Source organism: Bos indicus, chromosome 11, assembly GCF_029378745.1.
Source record: "Bos indicus isolate NIAB-ARS_2022 breed Sahiwal x Tharparkar chromosome 11, NIAB-ARS_B.indTharparkar_mat_pri_1.0, whole genome shotgun sequence".
NCBI lineage: Eukaryota > Metazoa > Chordata > Mammalia > Artiodactyla > Bovidae > Bos > Bos indicus.
In genome coordinates, this window is record NC_091770.1 from 103963907 (window position 1) to 103978661 (window position 14755).

At 59.6% G+C, this 14755-nt stretch overlaps 3 protein-coding genes and 5 non-coding genes across 12 annotated transcripts; 6 read left to right on the forward strand and 2 right to left on the reverse strand.

Moving 5' to 3' along the window:
* Nucleotides 1-696: 696 nt before the first annotated feature.
* MED22 (mediator complex subunit 22) lies at nt 697-7326 on the reverse strand. Of its 4 annotated transcripts, none has more exons than XM_070799627.1 (5): nt 7250-7320; nt 6564-6725; nt 4888-4968; nt 3887-4095; nt 697-1460 (listed from the first exon to the last, which is right to left on the reverse strand). In XM_070799627.1, exons 2-5 carry the CDS (start codon nt 6684-6686, stop codon nt 1268-1270), a joined length of 606 nt encoding a protein of 201 aa, XP_070655728.1. In that variant the 5' UTR covers nt 6687-6725; nt 7250-7320; the 3' UTR covers nt 697-1267. The 4 variants fall into 4 exon arrangements, with proteins under 4 accessions (XP_070655728.1, XP_019826687.1, XP_070655727.1 ...); XM_019971128.2 differs by having other exon boundaries at nt 7215-7319; XM_070799626.1 differs by having other exon boundaries at nt 7142-7269.
* Nucleotides 7327-7328: 2 nt separating this feature from the next.
* On the forward strand, nt 7329-10746 carry RPL7A (ribosomal protein L7a). The gene is made up of 8 exons (XM_019971123.2): nt 7329-7457; nt 8135-8255; nt 8761-8910; nt 9191-9331; nt 9529-9608; nt 9924-10054; nt 10343-10412; nt 10588-10746. The coding sequence occupies exons 1-8, from the start codon at nt 7455-7457 to the stop codon at nt 10690-10692; spliced, it is 801 nt and encodes a 266-aa protein (XP_019826682.1). The 5' UTR covers nt 7329-7454; the 3' UTR covers nt 10693-10746.
* LOC139185986 (small nucleolar RNA SNORD24) lies at nt 7881-7955 on the forward strand. Its single transcript, XR_011569565.1, has one exon. It is a non-coding gene; the product is annotated as a small nucleolar RNA SNORD24 (small nucleolar RNA).
* On the forward strand, nt 8614-8684 carry LOC139185987 (small nucleolar RNA SNORD24). The gene has a single exon (XR_011569566.1). It is a non-coding gene; the product is annotated as a small nucleolar RNA SNORD24 (small nucleolar RNA).
* Nucleotides 9378-9452, forward strand: LOC139185983 (small nucleolar RNA SNORD36). Its single transcript, XR_011569562.1, has one exon. It is a non-coding gene; the product is annotated as a small nucleolar RNA SNORD36 (small nucleolar RNA).
* LOC139185982 (small nucleolar RNA SNORD36) lies at nt 9780-9852 on the forward strand. Its single transcript, XR_011569561.1, has one exon. It is a non-coding gene; the product is annotated as a small nucleolar RNA SNORD36 (small nucleolar RNA).
* On the forward strand, nt 10179-10243 carry LOC139185984 (small nucleolar RNA SNORD36). Its single transcript, XR_011569563.1, has one exon. It is a non-coding gene; the product is annotated as a small nucleolar RNA SNORD36 (small nucleolar RNA).
* Nucleotides 10747-10970: 224 nt separating the features above from the next.
* SURF1 (SURF1 cytochrome c oxidase assembly factor) lies at nt 10971-14754 on the reverse strand. Of its 2 annotated transcripts, none has more exons than XM_019971130.2 (9): nt 14650-14754; nt 14502-14553; nt 13476-13609; nt 13313-13395; nt 12480-12671; nt 11698-11770; nt 11458-11620; nt 11236-11317; nt 10971-11148 (listed from the first exon to the last, which is right to left on the reverse strand). In XM_019971130.2, the coding sequence occupies exons 1-9, from the start codon at nt 14722-14724 to the stop codon at nt 11079-11081; spliced, it is 924 nt and encodes a 307-aa protein (XP_019826689.2). In that variant the 5' UTR covers nt 14725-14754; the 3' UTR covers nt 10971-11078. The 2 variants fall into 2 exon arrangements, with proteins under 2 accessions (XP_019826689.2, XP_019826690.2); XM_019971131.2 differs by having other exon boundaries at nt 10971-11105; nt 14650-14753.
* Between the last annotated feature and the right edge of the window lies 1 nt (nt 14755).

The following is a 14755-nucleotide window of genomic DNA, read 5'->3' on the forward strand; positions in this document are numbered from 1 at the left end:
GCTTCCTGACCTGCATACAGACCGTAGTAATTGAGGCCTGTTTAGAGCTCAGCCCCCAAGGGGAAGCTGGCGAGACCGCGTTCGTCTGGAAAGGACTTGCGCGCCAGGCAGGTTCCAAGCCCCGGGGATGCGAGCGATGAAGAAAACACGTGGTGGTGTTCCCGTCGAGTGTGTGGCTCCTTGGTGACTAGTGATAAACTCTGAGTATCGCAGGTGTCGGGTCGAGGGCTGCCGCTTCCTCCGTACACTGGGACGCTGACCTCCCTCTGGGAAGGAGACCGGGCACAGGGCCTCGTGTTCCACCTGGGCTGAGTCCTGCCCCTCTCACTGCACTCCCCAGCTCGCAGACCACGGGGCACAACACTTCGGCCCCTTCGGAGCTTCTCTCTCTGAGATGCCGGTAACCACAGCCCCGACCTGGGGGCAACCGGAGGTTCAGATGCCCGGGCCACGTGACATGCAGTAACGGTAGCAGTTTCTCATACATTCACGAAGTACTACTATCAAGGCCCTTCTAGGTCCTAGCCAGCTCTCTCCAGGCAGTGGAAATGCAGCCATGAACCCTATGCTGATAGAGCCCCCCAGGGCCAGAAAGCTGACCTGAAGGCCGAGGTTGACTAGGCAGAGCCCAGGGGCTCTTTCCTGACAGCCACTGGGAGACCGAGTGGTCCAAAAGCAAGAAAGGGAACCAAGCGATGCCAAAGGGCAGAGGTGGTTTTATTCAACAGTCTCTTATTACAAAAACAACCAAGCATATGCAGCAGCAGAATTAGGAAGGACCCTGCCTGACTTCCATGAGTGGGCAGCCCCCTTTCCCCACAGCCCTGCAGGGGCAGTCAGCTATCAGAGGAGCCTCAGCATGAGGTAGTGTGCAGAGCTGTGCGTGGAGGCTGGGCCTTGGCTAGTACTGTCCACTCTGAGCACCTCCCCCTCCCCCCATGGTAAACAGTATGCACAGGTCAGGTTTCCCAACACTGGGCATCCTCCTGCCCTGCTGCTAGGTCCTCAACGGGACAAACTCTCCTGGAAACACCCTCCTGGCCAGCCCAGAAAGTAGCAAATCGGAAGGATAGGCCACCCTGGGATGGTGGGGGCACTCCTCCCCCCAGCACTCCTAGGTGGGCTGTCCCTGGGCTGACAAGGTTCCCAAAGAAGCCACAGTGGCTCCCCAAGTGGGAACCAGGGCTGCAGGGAGTTGAGCCTGGGGTGAGAACTGGATGTCGTTCCGAAGATCCCGGGGCCCGGGGGTGGGGGAGCCCTGGGGGGCTCAGGCGTGCTCCGTGGGCCCAGGGCCACCAGCGTGGGAGTGGGTGGGGGCTGCAGCCTGCAGGGGGCCGCCAGCACTGGGCTCCGGGGACGCGAGCAGAGGGGCTGAGAGGCAGTCAGTGGAGTCTGTGTCCGGGTCCAGCCTCCAGTAAGCTTCGCACAGAGGCAGATCATTAGCTTCGCATAGACTTGAGCTTTTCCACCACCAGAAACCCAGGGAGAGACAGGAGCAGGCAGAGATGAAGCCAGGGAAGGAAAGCAAGATAGAAGCAGTTAAGGAAACACAGAGCACACCACAGACCTGCATTCCCCTCCTCCCCTGTGTGCGGGCCCCTCCACCAAGTAGGCTTGGCTGAGGGGGAGGCATGGGCGCGGCCCCTGCTTCTGGGCCCTCCAGGGGCTCCACAGGGACCCATTTGGGACCAGCCACTGGCAGGCTGTGTGACCGCGGCAGGTCCGTTCCACTGACCCATCCACGTCCCTCCTGCCACCCCCTCCTGTCCTGGCTCCAGCTGCCTTCCTCTAGCAGGGAGCTGCCAGCCTGAACACACGCTCCATTCTGCAGTTGCAAGAACCAGCATCTAGAAGTGGTCTCCACAGTCCCTGCGCTTCTCAAGGCCCCTGGGGACAGAGATGCTGTCTCCTCTCTGGGCCTGGGACTCAGCTTGAATGGGGTGGCGGTTAGGAGCAGAGGCCCTGGCGTTCTGTCCTGCAGCCCTGCACCAGCTGTGTGACCTCAAACAGGACTCCAGCGCCTTGAATTCAGGCTCCCATCTCTAACACGGGGACAATCTGCAGCCACGCCACACTGAACGCACCAGATCTCGTCCAGTGTGGGGAGAGCATGGCTGGCCTCTCAGCAAGGATGCACGTGGACAGAGCATGGCTCGCGGAGGGCGTTGAGGGGGCGAGTGGGGCCTGCCCCTCCCCACATGTCTCGCTGGCTTCCTCCCGAGTCCTGCCTCGAGCTCCCTCCCTTGCTCCCGCCCCCAGCATCCAGCCTCAGAACCATCCTGGACACAGAGCAGAGTTTCGAGGAGAGTGGAAGGCGAGAGGGAGAGAAAGAGCAAATCGTGAGCAGAAAGCGGGGGAGCGAGCCTGTGGGCAGCGGGGACACACACGGAGAACGGGCTGAGCGCCGGTGGCTTGGTGGGGGGGGCGGGACACGCCGCCTGTGTAGGGAACAAGCAGAGAGGGGCCCACAGCTGGCTGGCCCTGACTCAGCTGAGCCCCGGCCACCACAGGCATTTACAGATGGAGGGCCTCAGCCTCTCGAAGACCCCAGGCTGGACTAGAAACCCCTCTGGGCCAGACTGATGGCCCGGAGCCAGGACAGGAGGAGCCTGGCTCTCAGGCATTCCCCTGCAGCCCTCTCTGCCCTCAGCCTCAAAAGGCAGGCCCAAGCTGCTCTCCTGCAGACATTCAGTCCATGGCCCGGGCCCATGGGGGCCACAGGGGGACAAACAAGGCCATAAGGAGCCATGTCCCCAGCAGGATCTGAAACCCCCAGGGACCACTCTGGACCCCTCCCTGAAGGCTGGTACGTAGGAGGCACTTGCTCCATGCCTGCTGAGCCAACAGGCATCAGGGATGGAGGTGGCCCCAGAACCCTCCGGAAGCGTTTAAACCACTCCCACTGGGCAGCGACGTTTGTCCCTTCCCACGGAGGTAAAGGTGGGAGGGACCGTGAGGGGTGGCACTGGAACGCACACAGAGAAATCCAGCCTCAGACCACAGACACGCTGGCTCTGGGCTTCTGTGGCTCCAGCCTGGCCGCCACCGGACAGAAAGGAGCAGTGAAAATCCATGACGGGAAAGACACATTTGTCCAGCGAGGGCGAGGGGCTGCCAACCCAGTGTCCGCTGGACTGAGTCTTGATTTTTCCAAGCTAACAAGGATGGACGTGGGGGGCCTCTCCAGCCTCAGCTTCCCCGTGAGTAAATTACACCTGGATTCTGATTCCTGGGGCCCCTCCAGCTCAAACTGCCTTGGGTTTCAGGATTCTAAGCAGGCCACAAGCGCTGGTGTCATGGGCCTTGCCCACTGCTGTAGCTGGGTCCAGCGTGCAGGAGGGCTGTGGTCTGTGACGCTGAACTGAATGAGAACTCAGTGGTATGAGTGCCCGGGCCTGGCGTTCAAGGCCACACTCCGCTTGGATTTTCTCCCCGTCCTTCCCAGGAACCCCCACCCCGAGACACACAGCGTGGGCGTTCAGTGACGCCCACGGTGTCACCCACGGTGAGTCACAACCTGGGCAAGCACTGGGGTCCTGGACAGGGGCCGGTAGCCAAGAGCGCTGGCCCCGCCCGGCTAGGACATTCAGATCTGGATGAGACGGTTATTCCGGACAGACGCGCCCCCAGACAGAAACGCTGGCCTGGCCCTCCAACCCTCGAGGTTCTGATTTTCATTCTGACGCCTGGGCCCCAGGAGGCAGCATCAGCTGTCTGTTGATCAGATGCTCTGACCCTGAGGTCTGCTGTGAAACCCAGACAAAGGGTTCTGTTGCTGAGACCACGAAGGATTTGGAAACGAGGCTGCCGGGTGGGGCTGGGCACTCCTGCTGGCCGGGCCAGGATCTGCAGGTCCGCCGTGCAAGGGGTCCAGCCCTATTTGTACCTGGACGAGTAATACTCCTCTTCCAGCTCGTACAGGTCGATGGAAACCTCGTCCCGCAGTGCGATGAGCTTCCGGTCACACTCCTCCTGCAGGGCTCGCAGCTGCTGGTTACGCTGGTCGATGGCCTCGTTCACCGATGGGAAGTCGTTGAGGATGAGAAACTGCTTGAGGTCAGACACCAGCTTCATCAGGGACTCGCCGGCTCGGACCTGCGGCCGTGGGGATCGGGGGGCGTGGTGAGGGACTGCCTGCCTCCGTGCGCCTGATGCTGGGTAGGCAATGGCAGCGGTGGCCTCATCCTCGAAGTGGGGCCACGGCACTCACACAGGGTCATTGTCAGAAGTGAGGGACTAGAAGGTGAGCGAGGGGAGGGCAGGGTCCCTGGCAGCCACTGCAGGCACGTGAGTTGTTGCCAAGGCAGGTTCTGTCGGGCCTCTGGCTCCCACTCCTGCAGGTGTGATGGCCAATCGCACACTTTATTCAATCACGTATTCTGCTTCTGAAAACCTCAAACCCCAGACAAAACTGCCGTCCATTTAACCTGCCCTGTTCTTCCTTAGGGCCAGCATACCTGCCAGTTGGCGGGGACTCATTTAGGACCCCATGCTATGGATTTCCATCATGGGTGTGGACCCATGGAAACGCTTGGTAGCTAGGCTTATTCTGTGGCATTGAAAGGGATCAAGACGCCTGTCCTGTTTCATCTAGCCGTTTGCTTCCTGCATTTACAGAACCTTCACTTACAAGGAACCTTAGTTAATAGAGAGCCTGCACTTATAGAGGACTTTCAGAGAGGAAAGGCTGACCTCTTTGTAACCCCTGCCCAGCACTCGACATCGTGACCGTACCCACTACCTGCCAGCCCCTCCCTCAGCTGCTGAGGAAAGCCCTCCTCTCAAAGGGAGTCTCCTGAGAAGTGGTTTGCCCCTCTGCCCCCCGGGAACCCAGTAGGGGCCAAAGGCTTCTGGAGCCCAGACTGTCCCCTCCACCTGGTGACTCACGATGTTGGCAGCTCTCACGTGCATCTCGTAGTTGTCCTGCTCGCCCTGAGTAGCCCTTGACACCTGCGTCTCGTCCTCAATCTGGGGGGCAAACGAGAAAGTCCAGCGTGGGCAGGTGCCCTGGCCCGCAGCGCCTGGCGGCGACAGCAGTGCACCCACACTCGCCACACCGTGGCCTACCGTGCCCTCTGCCCCAGGCGCCGCCCCCAGACATCGGGCTGTGTGTACCGGCACCCCCCGCCCCATTCTAAGGGGTAATGGGCACCCTCACAGGGCCAACAGATGCCTAAGTACGAGGGCTGCTGTGCCAGGTGCAAGGAGGGGTTGGCCCCATCTTTTTAGCTTGGGCAGTCAGTGACCTGCTGAATGGATGAATAAAAGGACAATGTACTTTTTTAAGTGACCATTTACTGAGCACTTTCTGGGTGCCAGGTACTGTGTTAAGCACTTGACCATCGTCTTAGGAACCTCACTGAAGCCTGGACCATTCTCCCTCGTGGGCAAACCTGAAGCCGGGACAGACCTGAGTGCACTCCAGGTGCCTCAGACAGTCAGTGGAGGGGCCGGGAGTCCTGCCTGCCTGTCCTGTGCAAGGTCCGGGCTACCAACTGTCCCAACCCACCCACCAGGCCACGATATGGGCAGGGGTCAGGGCACCCTGAGTGGTGGGGACCCAGATCTCCCAGGTCCTAATCCCAGCCCTGCTGGATATTCGCAGAATATCCTGACTTGGGGCAGGATGCTAAAGCTTCTGAGTCCCTGTTCCCTCCTCTGAAAAGGAACTGGAGAGCAATGACCTGCCCTACAACATTCTTGTGACCATTAAATGGGACGGCACACAAAGGGCCCTCACAGCTCAGCCTGACACTGAAAGTTAGTGAAAGTGAAGTCGCTCAGTCGAGTCCAACTCTTTGTGACCCCGTGGACCGTAGCCCACCAGGCTCCTCCATCCGTGGGATTCTCCAGGCAAGAATACTGGAGTAGGTTGCCATTTCCTTCTCCAGGGGATCTTCCTGAACCAGGGATCAAACCCAGGTCTCCCACAATGCAGGCAGACGCTTTAACCTCTAAGCCCCTAGGGAAGCCCAACCGACAGCACTAGCGGTCATCGTCACTATTAAGGCTCAAACAAGTTACAGGACTGGAACAGTCATGCAGAGTTCTGGCCCACTCCAGTCAGTGGGCTTGCCTGCCCGGAACCGGCCGCTGACCCTCTCTCTGACCACGTGAGGAGCTTTCCCCAGCTTTTCTCAGCGACCACATGTGCTCACAATAGTCCCCACAGTGACCGCTTTACGTGGATAAACTCATCCAGCCATACAAGGATGCCATGCTGCAGGGGACACTGAGGCACTGAGACGTCAAGACGTCATCCAACCCCTTGCTGCTAGTAAGTAATGCTGGATCCCGGCATTGTGACTGGAGCCCCCTACAAATGCCTCCCCAGGGCCTGTAATTAGCCAGATGACTCACCTGCCTCCCTGTTTGCTGCGGTCACCGCCCCCCCATCCCCGGCCCTCCCAAACTTCTCCCCATGGGGACGAGGGCCCTGCCTATGGGCTCACTGCAGTATGTCCACCACCTGGCTGGGAGGTTGAAAGCGGACTCCCCGACTCAGCTCTGCTCACCACTGTATTGGTCTCCAAGGGAGCCGGAGACCGGTGGCCCCCACCCACCTTGGCGGTCTTGATGATCTCAGTGAAGTTGTCCATGATGGACTTGACATCGTCCTTAAGCCGCTTGTTGTAAGACTGCAGCAGCGTCTCCTTGCTCTGCGGCAGGGCTCTCTGCTGGGCCATGGCGGGGCCTCAGGCAGCGCAGGACGGGGAGCGGGACACCTGGAACCGAGTCTGGGTGTGAGCAGGCCAGCTCCGGCCTTTCTCCCCGCTGCAGGCGCCAGCCTGGGTAGGACCCTCGGGCAGGCTCTCCGGAGATGCCCTTTCTGCCAAACGCGCTATGGGCTCTCCTCTGGTCCGCGCCCCCTTGGCCGGACCCCGACGACTACCGGGCCGGCGCCGGCGCAGCCCTCTCGGAGGCCAGGCTCACGCACGTCCCCGCCGAGCCGCTCGGGTCCTATCCCGACTCTGCCGCCCCCGTCTCCACGCCGGGGCCCCTAGAGGGCGGCCCCAGGAGGCGTCGGGGCTCCTCAGTCCCGGGACCGCCCGCCCTCCCGCCCCGCGCCAGGTTCCTCCGGGCTACGCGCGCTCCCGCCCGGCGAGGCCCCCGACCGAATTCGCGGGGGAGTAAACCCCACCAGAAGGACGCCGACCGAGCCACGACGCCCCAGCTCCCTCAGTGGGCCCGCAGAGCCAGGGCCCGCTGGGTACCTCGCTAGGGGCGGAGTCGGGGAACAAGCGCGTACCCCTGCGGGTCAGTCTCCGCGGCCCTTCCCCGGGTCTCCCACGGCTCTTCCTGCTTTAGGCACCGCCCCCGACCGCGCAGCGGGGAAAAGGGAGTTTTCTCTTTAAATCCGAAATCCCGCGCCGGCGCCAATTCTCGCGATCTCCGAGGACGCCTACAAATTACCCACAATACCCCGTCCTTTCTCTCTACGCCAGCCCCTCAAGATGGTGAGTTTGCTTTTCTCTCGTGGTGCCGGCTCTGCCGTCTGAGCTCTATCCGCCGCCATCCTCCTCGGAGCGCGACCTCGCCAGGGTGCCTCCACTGCCCAGAGCGAGGGGCGCCCCGCAGGACCTCGCTCAGCGGCCTTGGGGCTGGATAACACTCCCCCACTTCGCCCGGCAGTGGGGGATGAGGATCCGAGGAGAGCAGCGCCGCAGTGCGGGGCTCGGGGACGGACGGGGCCGAAGCGCGCCGGTGCCCCGGGGGTGGGGGGCTCCTCCATTTCTTGGGGGCCCGCTCAGGGCGTCTTGGCCCGCGCGGTGTCTTCGCTCGCTTCTGCTGTTTGGAGCCTGCCGGTCCCCGAAGAGGGGGCCCGCTGCCCCGTCGCGGGGAAGGGGCGGCGCCGCGGGTTCGCGGGCCCGCCGGGCTTGTGCAGATGATGTGAAAGAATATTTGCTATCTGAGTGATGGTGAGGACTGTCCTGACCACCAAGATCGCTGATGTACGAGCCGGGCGCGGCCTCCGGGCCTGCGCGGCGCCGACACAGGGGTCGGGCTTGCCCTCGCGGGTGGCGGGGTCGCCCGCCGTCCGCACTCGTCTTCGGGGGGCCAGGCCCCCGCACCCGCCCCTCTGCAGAGAAACCGGCAGAGGCGGCGGCGAAAGCTGGTGTTTGTTCTCACCCAGCCGAAGGGAAAGAAGGCCAAGGGGAAGAAGGTGGCCCCGGCCCCGGCCGTGGTGAAGAAGCAGGAGGCCAAGAAGGTGGTCAACCCCCTGTTCGAGAAGAGGCCCAAGAATTTTGGCATTGGTAAGAAACGGGAGGAGATGTGTTTTCACGTAGTCCTCGATGGAGAAAATGGTTGAACAGAAGGTCGTGTCCTATCCTAGATTTCACTGGGTTTGGAGTCGAGGCTTACTTGGGTTGGAATTCTCACGTTTTTGCCACTTTCTAACTAAATTGTGCCTGGCTTTTAGTCTCTTGCCTTAAGAGGGGGCACAGTGATGGTCGTTTTTCGGTGGCCCGAACTTGCGTCAACACGGAGCCCGGGTGCTGGCCATCAAAAACTGGCGTTCCCAGAGCAGAGGTGATGGGGCTGGCTGCACCTTGGCTGCTTGTTGAACAAGAGGTGGCGCTGTCGTCTCCTCTGTGTTCTTTGGTGTCTGTGTGCAAGTGATGCAAAAGTATGTTACCTGGAAGATGGTGATGACACTTTAAACCACCAAGATCGCTGATGCACTACATCATAAGTGTATGTCTATACCCGAACTCGGCAAGGAGCTTGAGCCTCACCTAGTTACTTTTTACCTCACAGGACAGGACATCCAACCCAAGAGGGACCTCACCCGCTTTGTCAAATGGCCCCGCTACATCCGGCTGCAGCGGCAAAGGGCTATTCTCTATAAGCGGCTGAAAGTGCCTCCTGCAATTAACCAGTTCACGCAGGCCTTGGACCGACAAACAGGTGCGGCTCTGTGGCCTAGAAACACTGTTGGGGGGTATTTCTTGGGCACGGTTGCCACCCTTTCTTGGACCTGCTAGAACTCAGGCGTTTGAAGGGGCAGTAGGTATTTTTAATAGGCTGGTTTTCCTTGTCTAGTTCCACAACATGATATACTGATGGGATAATGAACTGGGTCTGAGATGTCTTGGATTGTGGTTGTACTCAGGACAGTGATCTAGCATTTAAGTGACAAATATCGCAACTTCACATCTGAACGGTGGTCTTTTTTTTTTTTTGTCAGCTACTCAACTGCTTAAGCTGGCCCACAAGTACAGACCAGAGACAAAGCAAGAGAAGAAGCAGAGGCTGCTGGCCCGAGCTGAGAAGAAAGCCGCGGGCAAAGGCGATGTCCCCACCAAGAGGCCACCTGTCCTTCGAGCAGGTGAGGGAACCTCTCCTTGAAGAGGGTGAGTTGTGGGGCAGGCTGTTGGCAATGATGCATGAATTTCTTCACCTGGAATCACTGTGGAGAGTAAAATCCGAGCTTTTTAACCCTGAGTCACAGCCAGGCTGCAGTGGAACTGCTCTTGGGAACAGCAGCCCCACGCCGCCCTCATGCAAACTGGCTGTGTGTTCTAGGGGTCAACACGGTCACCACCCTGGTGGAGAACAAGAAGGCTCAGCTGGTGGTGATCGCTCACGACGTGGATCCCATTGAGGTATGTGTGGCTGCTGCTCCTGTGTCGACTGCTGGGCTTAGATGGGTGGGTGCTTGTCTGTCCCAGGAAGAGCGCCAGCTAGACGCTGGGTCTGGCAGGCCCTGGTGGAATGGCAGGGGTGGTCAGCTTTTCACGTAAGGAAGTCCTGACAAGGGATGCAGTTCCTGGCTTTTGCAATGATGTGAACTTCTTACTGAATTAAACCTTGAAGTGCAAACACATGAGCTTTTTAACCCTGAGCAATTGCTACCACGTTAGCCCTTTCATATTACTGCTTTTGCTTCAGATAACTGTAGCGCTAACACTGTCTTCCAGCTCGTGGTCTTCCTGCCTGCCCTGTGCCGCAAGATGGGGGTGCCCTACTGCATCATCAAGGGCAAGGCCCGGCTGGGGCGCCTGGTGCACAGGAAGACGTGCACCACCGTAGCCTTCACACAAGTCAACTCGTAAGTGCACAGGGCCCAGCATTCCCGTCACTGGGGGACCACCCTACCCCCACTCCAGGTTCCCGTAATTTCTCAGGATCTTACCTTAAAGACCAAGCTTTAAAAAAAACATTTTCTGAATCTTTGCCAATGATGGTTATGAATTTCTTCACCTGAATAAGCCATGTGGTCATGCTATATCTGAGGCAAGAGACTTGTGTTGGAGCTAAATTGATGTCATGTCTGCTTTGAGGGAGGGGGGTAACCTGTGAAGGCCAGTGACCTGACTTTCCCCCTCTGCTTTGTCAGGGAGGACAAGAGTGCCCTGGCTAAGCTGGTGGAAGCCATCAGGACCAATTACAACGACAGATACGATGAGGTAAGAAACGTATTCATACGAGACGTTGTCTTTGAGCAGAGCCTTTAGTCAAAGACTGGCCGCTCTCGACTCTGAGCAGTTGTACATGCCAGTCAGCTGCGAACAGTGAAATAGAACTGCATGAACTGTTGTGGTTTGAAAGCCTCAGAAAACGACTGCCTCTCTGCTCCCACAGATCCGTCGTCACTGGGGAGGCAACGTCCTGGGGCCGAAGTCGGTGGCGCGCATCGCCAAGCTGGAAAAGGCGAAGGCCAAAGAGCTGGCCACCAAGCTGGGCTGAGCGCACTAGGGAGTTTTCTGTACATAAAAGTAATAAAGATTCTCCTTCAGCTGGTGTCAAGCATTCTGGAATGAGTTTGGGGATAGTGGCAATGCTTTGATCAGTTTTGCTTTCGTTTGCTGCGTGGCGCTTTGCCCTCTATCTGGCGAGCAGGGGCCACTCCAGCTGTGCGCGGGCTTCTCATGGCAGGGGTTCCCCACTGCGCCACCACGGAGGCCCTGTCTGTGTCTCCAGCTGTCTTAGGTGGTACACTGGAGTTTGGGTGGAAAGAAAGGCACTTTGTGTGGTGGAGATTTATTTATACCAAGAGCATGTGATCAGCATAAAACCAAATCTCTTGAAGTGGCTTCAGTTGTTCAGGGACAGGCTGACTTCTGCGAACCTCCTCACACACCAGGAGTCCAACTTAGGAACTTCTTGCACCAGAGGTATGATGTGGCCGCACAGAGTCCGTACCTTGGGTTGAAAAGCAGGGCATACTGTCGCGGTCTGGGGTGGGGGGTGGGGGGTGGGGGTGGGGGGCAAGGCCAGACCCTGGCTCACCAGGTGATGATGTACTGCAGGTGCTCGTTCCGCAGGGTGACTCTGGTCTGCCCTCCGATGGGCCCTCCAGGGACTGTGCTCTCTGCAGGAACACAAGGGTGTCCTCACGGTGGCTGTGGGACACTCAGCCAAGGCGGGCTCACTCCCACCACCGACACACGCTGGGGTGTAGAGGACAGGAGGGGAGGAGGGAGGGATTGGGGTGTGCTGGTCATGACGTACTGAAGTCAGCATCGATAAAGATGGGTTCTGCGCCTGTGAGCCTGGCCATGGCCTCCAGGTCCCGGTAATGCCAGTGGTTCCGCTCTGGGTTATTCTCGGGGACAAAAGGCTTCCTGGTCTCTGTGAGCCTCACCATCCCCACCAGATCGACTTCTCCCTCAACCTGTGAGGAAAGGTGCGAAATGCCGTCTCTGCAGAGCTGGGACGGCTCCTCTGGGAGAGGACAGTCCAGCCCCTCACCTGGCCTTTACGCCGTGTGTCTGGATTCACCTTCCTCCTGGGCACAAACCCTCTGTTTACCAGAATGGTGATCCTAGAGTAGTAAGAACACTGTTTCAGGCAGGGAAGAGGTTCTGAATGCAGGTGATGACCAGTGGTCACTGGGTGCCCCAGGGAAGACTGAAGCAGAGCGAGCTGGTTGGGGGGAAGCTGGGTAACGCCCTCCCCACCGCCAACCTCTGCTGTTTGGCCTGCTGCGACACAGCCAGCGACGGACGTCTCCCCACTGCCTCTCCCTTCAACTCCTGCCCTCAGTTCCCTGTCCTGTCCCTAGCTGCAGCACTGGGGCCCATCCTGCACCTAAAACCAGAAGGCGGAGGCTGAGGCCCTGGGTTTTCCTTCTTGGGCTGATGCTCTAGTTTTGGATCTTGGGGGGGTGGGGGGGAAGCGGTGCTGTGGGGGTGGTGCCGAGTACATACCACTTCCTACTCAAACACTCCTGGGAAGGCTCCCGACCCGAAACCCTCCACGCAAGGCCGGGGCTCCTCTGCTGGCCCCTCTTGTCGCCCCATAATCACTAAATATGTCAGCCACTAAACAGTTTTCTCCAAAGGGGCCTGTTTCATTCTCCTTCCCCTTTGGAGCTTGACAACGCAGACGAAGTTCAGTAATTAGTTGTCTTAATGACACCAGGATGATATTTCAAACTCTCCAAGGAGTTGAGCTGTCTGGGTAGCTTGGATTCCCCGGGGCTGGGGGCTGAGAAGGAACGTGGGAACCAGTACCTCTGCCACACCACTCACCCCAGCTCAGTGCAGTGGAAGGGAGTGACCACGTAGGCCCCGCTCTCGGCCGCTGATGAGAGCCGGCCGGCCTCCCGGGCCTCCCGGGCCGGGTCCACCATTGTCCGCGGCATCATGTACAGCTCCTGGGAGTGGTCAAAGTGCCCCCTGACCTTCACGGGCCTGTACTCCAGGTTCTTCAGTTCCATTGGGCTACATGGGGTGGGAGAAGGGGAGCCGAGACCCACTTGAGGGTCTGCAGACCACGACGCCCACCATGGCCTGAGCAGAAGACGATGCTCAAGCACCGTGGGGGTTGCAGGGCTGCATGCTGTGCCCTCTAGGCGGGGCTGAGTCCTTGGAAGCCACGTGGGAACAAGGATCTATGCTGCCAAAAGGTTCTCGTTTTCAAGAATAACAAAGCTGTGGACTCTTGTGTGAACTCAGTAAAACAGGGGCCAAAGCAACCATCTGCAAGGCAAATATGACCCACTGTCTGCTCCTCTGAATGGGAAGCGTCATGATGACAGCTGTCCTTGTAGGTGAGTGCTTTTAAAGGAGGGAAGGCAGGAGAATCACTAGGCACATTTTCAAAACACCACTCATGTCCAGATGCAACAGACGCCTGCACCCCGCCACCTAAGAACTACTGCTACGGAAGGCTGTCAGCACTGCGCGAGCCCTCAGTACACTGGGCCTGGAAACGGGTGAAGCCCAAAGGCCTTTCTACACCTGTGTGTCAGGCAGCAGCTGGATGTCAACAAGAAGCCTAGCAGGACCAGGCAAGCCGCAGCCAGGCCCCGCTGCTGACCTCGAGCAAGACCAGCCCCAGCTGGGCAGTCACACAAACTCACTCTGCGGGCAGTGGGATGGGCTCGGCCATAACTCTGGACTCTAGCTCTGCGATCAGCTGTAGCTTCCACTTCCGACGCTGGACCTGTGGGCACAGGGCGTAAGCCCAAGTGGGCGGCAGCACGGTCAAGGGCTCAGGGCCAGGAGAGCCACATCAGCCTTTACCTGCCACGTCCCCAGGCCAAAGGCAGTCACAGGAATGAGAAGCAGAAACCAGCGGAGGAAGGACTCATCTTCGGTTTTTGTGGCAGTTGCTTCGGCTGAAGAGCTGCCACACCTGCGGGGCCTCCAGGCCAACCCTAGGAGATGTCACAGCATGGGCATGGGGCCAGAAGCCCTGGAACGAAAAACTGGAGTGGCCAGTTCCTCGAAGCTGCCCTGGCTGCCTGAGAGAACGTGGAACAGGAGGAGGGCCGGGCCACCACGGGCAGTCGCAGCCAACCAGCAGCACCTGCGTCCAGCCCGCTCCAAACCCAGCGCCCGGCGCATTCAGCGGACAGTCACCGACTGAATGAGATCCAGCGACTAGGGCCTGGCTCTGCCACCCATATGACCCTGGGTAACTCATGGAACCACCTCATGGCTTTCCTGCAAGGACATGCTGAGACGTATCCTGTCACTTAGACTCAAGGACTTGCCCATGCTCTGCAGAGAGAGAACGTGATACACTTCAGGAGAGTGCTTTACAGAGCTCTCAGAACGATAATCGCTCATAAATTTAAAGTTGGAAAAACGTACACAAGAGATACCTTTAAGCTCTCAGAGCGTGAGTTCCATCAACGGAAAGCATCCTAGGTCTTAGGGATGGTTAAAAAAAGGCAGGCCTGGAGTAGACTTACAGCCGCCTTTCCAGGGTGCACAGCGCTCTATACACAAACATCCTTTGCTGAACCTCGGGGACCACATGCAAACTGTACAGATAAGCCATGCTTTCCTTTAGGATCCCAGACGGCTTCGGTCTCGGGTCGGCCCCGCCTCAGCCTCAGGGGCCCTCAGGCAGTGGCTGCACTTGGCCGGGTGCGGTGGGAGGGCGGCAGCACCGAGAACAGCGCGCGCGCACCCAGGGTCTGACTCCCGAGGCTGGGGCGGCAGTTTCAGAGCTTATCGCGACGCCCTCGCCCCCAGCAAAGTGGACGCACGGACTGAAACGGTTCCCCGGGGCGCCTGGGGCGTCCCTGCCCGAGAACTCACCTGCGCGCGGGGCGATCCCCAGGACGCTCCTCCAGACGACGCTGGCCGGGGCCTGCGGAGACGCGAGGGGCCGGCTGAGCGCGCCCACTCCGAGGGCGCGCCCGGCCGGCCGCACCCTCGCCCGGCCGCACCGCCCCGGCCCGCTCACCGGCCCCGCGCCCGCCGCGCACAGGAGCGGCCGCAGACCCGCAGCGCGCAGCCCCAGTTGCCGCGCCGCCGCCATCGCCCGGCCCGCTCACTTCCGGGCCCTGGAG

What these genes read in the sequence shown, in the direction of transcription:
- MED22 (XM_070799627.1), bottom strand. Translation starts at nt 6,686, where the DNA reads ATGGCCCAGCAGAGAGCCCTGCCGCAGAGCAAGGAGACGCTGCTGCAG. An exon ending in AGATCATCAAGACCGCCAAG is followed by an intron (nt 4,969 to 6,563) that starts GTGGGTGGGGGC and finishes TTTGCCCCCCAG; the next exon opens with ATTGAGGACGAGACGCAGGT. An exon ending in ACGTGAGAGCTGCCAACATC is followed by an intron (nt 4,096 to 4,887) that starts GTGAGTCACCAG and finishes CCACGGCCGCAG; the next exon opens with GTCCGAGCCGGCGAGTCCCT.
- SURF1 (XM_019971130.2), bottom strand. Translation starts at nt 14,724, where the DNA reads ATGGCGGCGGCGCGGCAACTGGGGCTGCGCGCTGCGGGTCTGCGGCCG. An exon ending in GCGCGGCGGGCGCGGGGCCG is followed by an intron (nt 14,554 to 14,649) that starts GTGAGCGGGCCG and finishes GCGTCTCCGCAG; the next exon opens with GCCCCGGCCAGCGTCGTCTG. An exon ending in ACACACGGCGTAAAGGCCAG is followed by an intron (nt 11,621 to 11,697) that starts GTGAGGGGCTGG and finishes CTTTCCTCACAG; the next exon opens with GTTGAGGGAGAAGTCGATCT.
- RPL7A (XM_019971123.2), top strand. An exon ending in GGCCTTGGACCGACAAACAG is followed by an intron (nt 8,911 to 9,190) that starts GTGCGGCTCTGT and finishes TTTTTTTGTCAG; the next exon opens with CTACTCAACTGCTTAAGCTG. An exon ending in GCCACCTGTCCTTCGAGCAG is followed by an intron (nt 9,332 to 9,528) that starts GTGAGGGAACCT and finishes TGTGTGTTCTAG; the next exon opens with GGGTCAACACGGTCACCACC.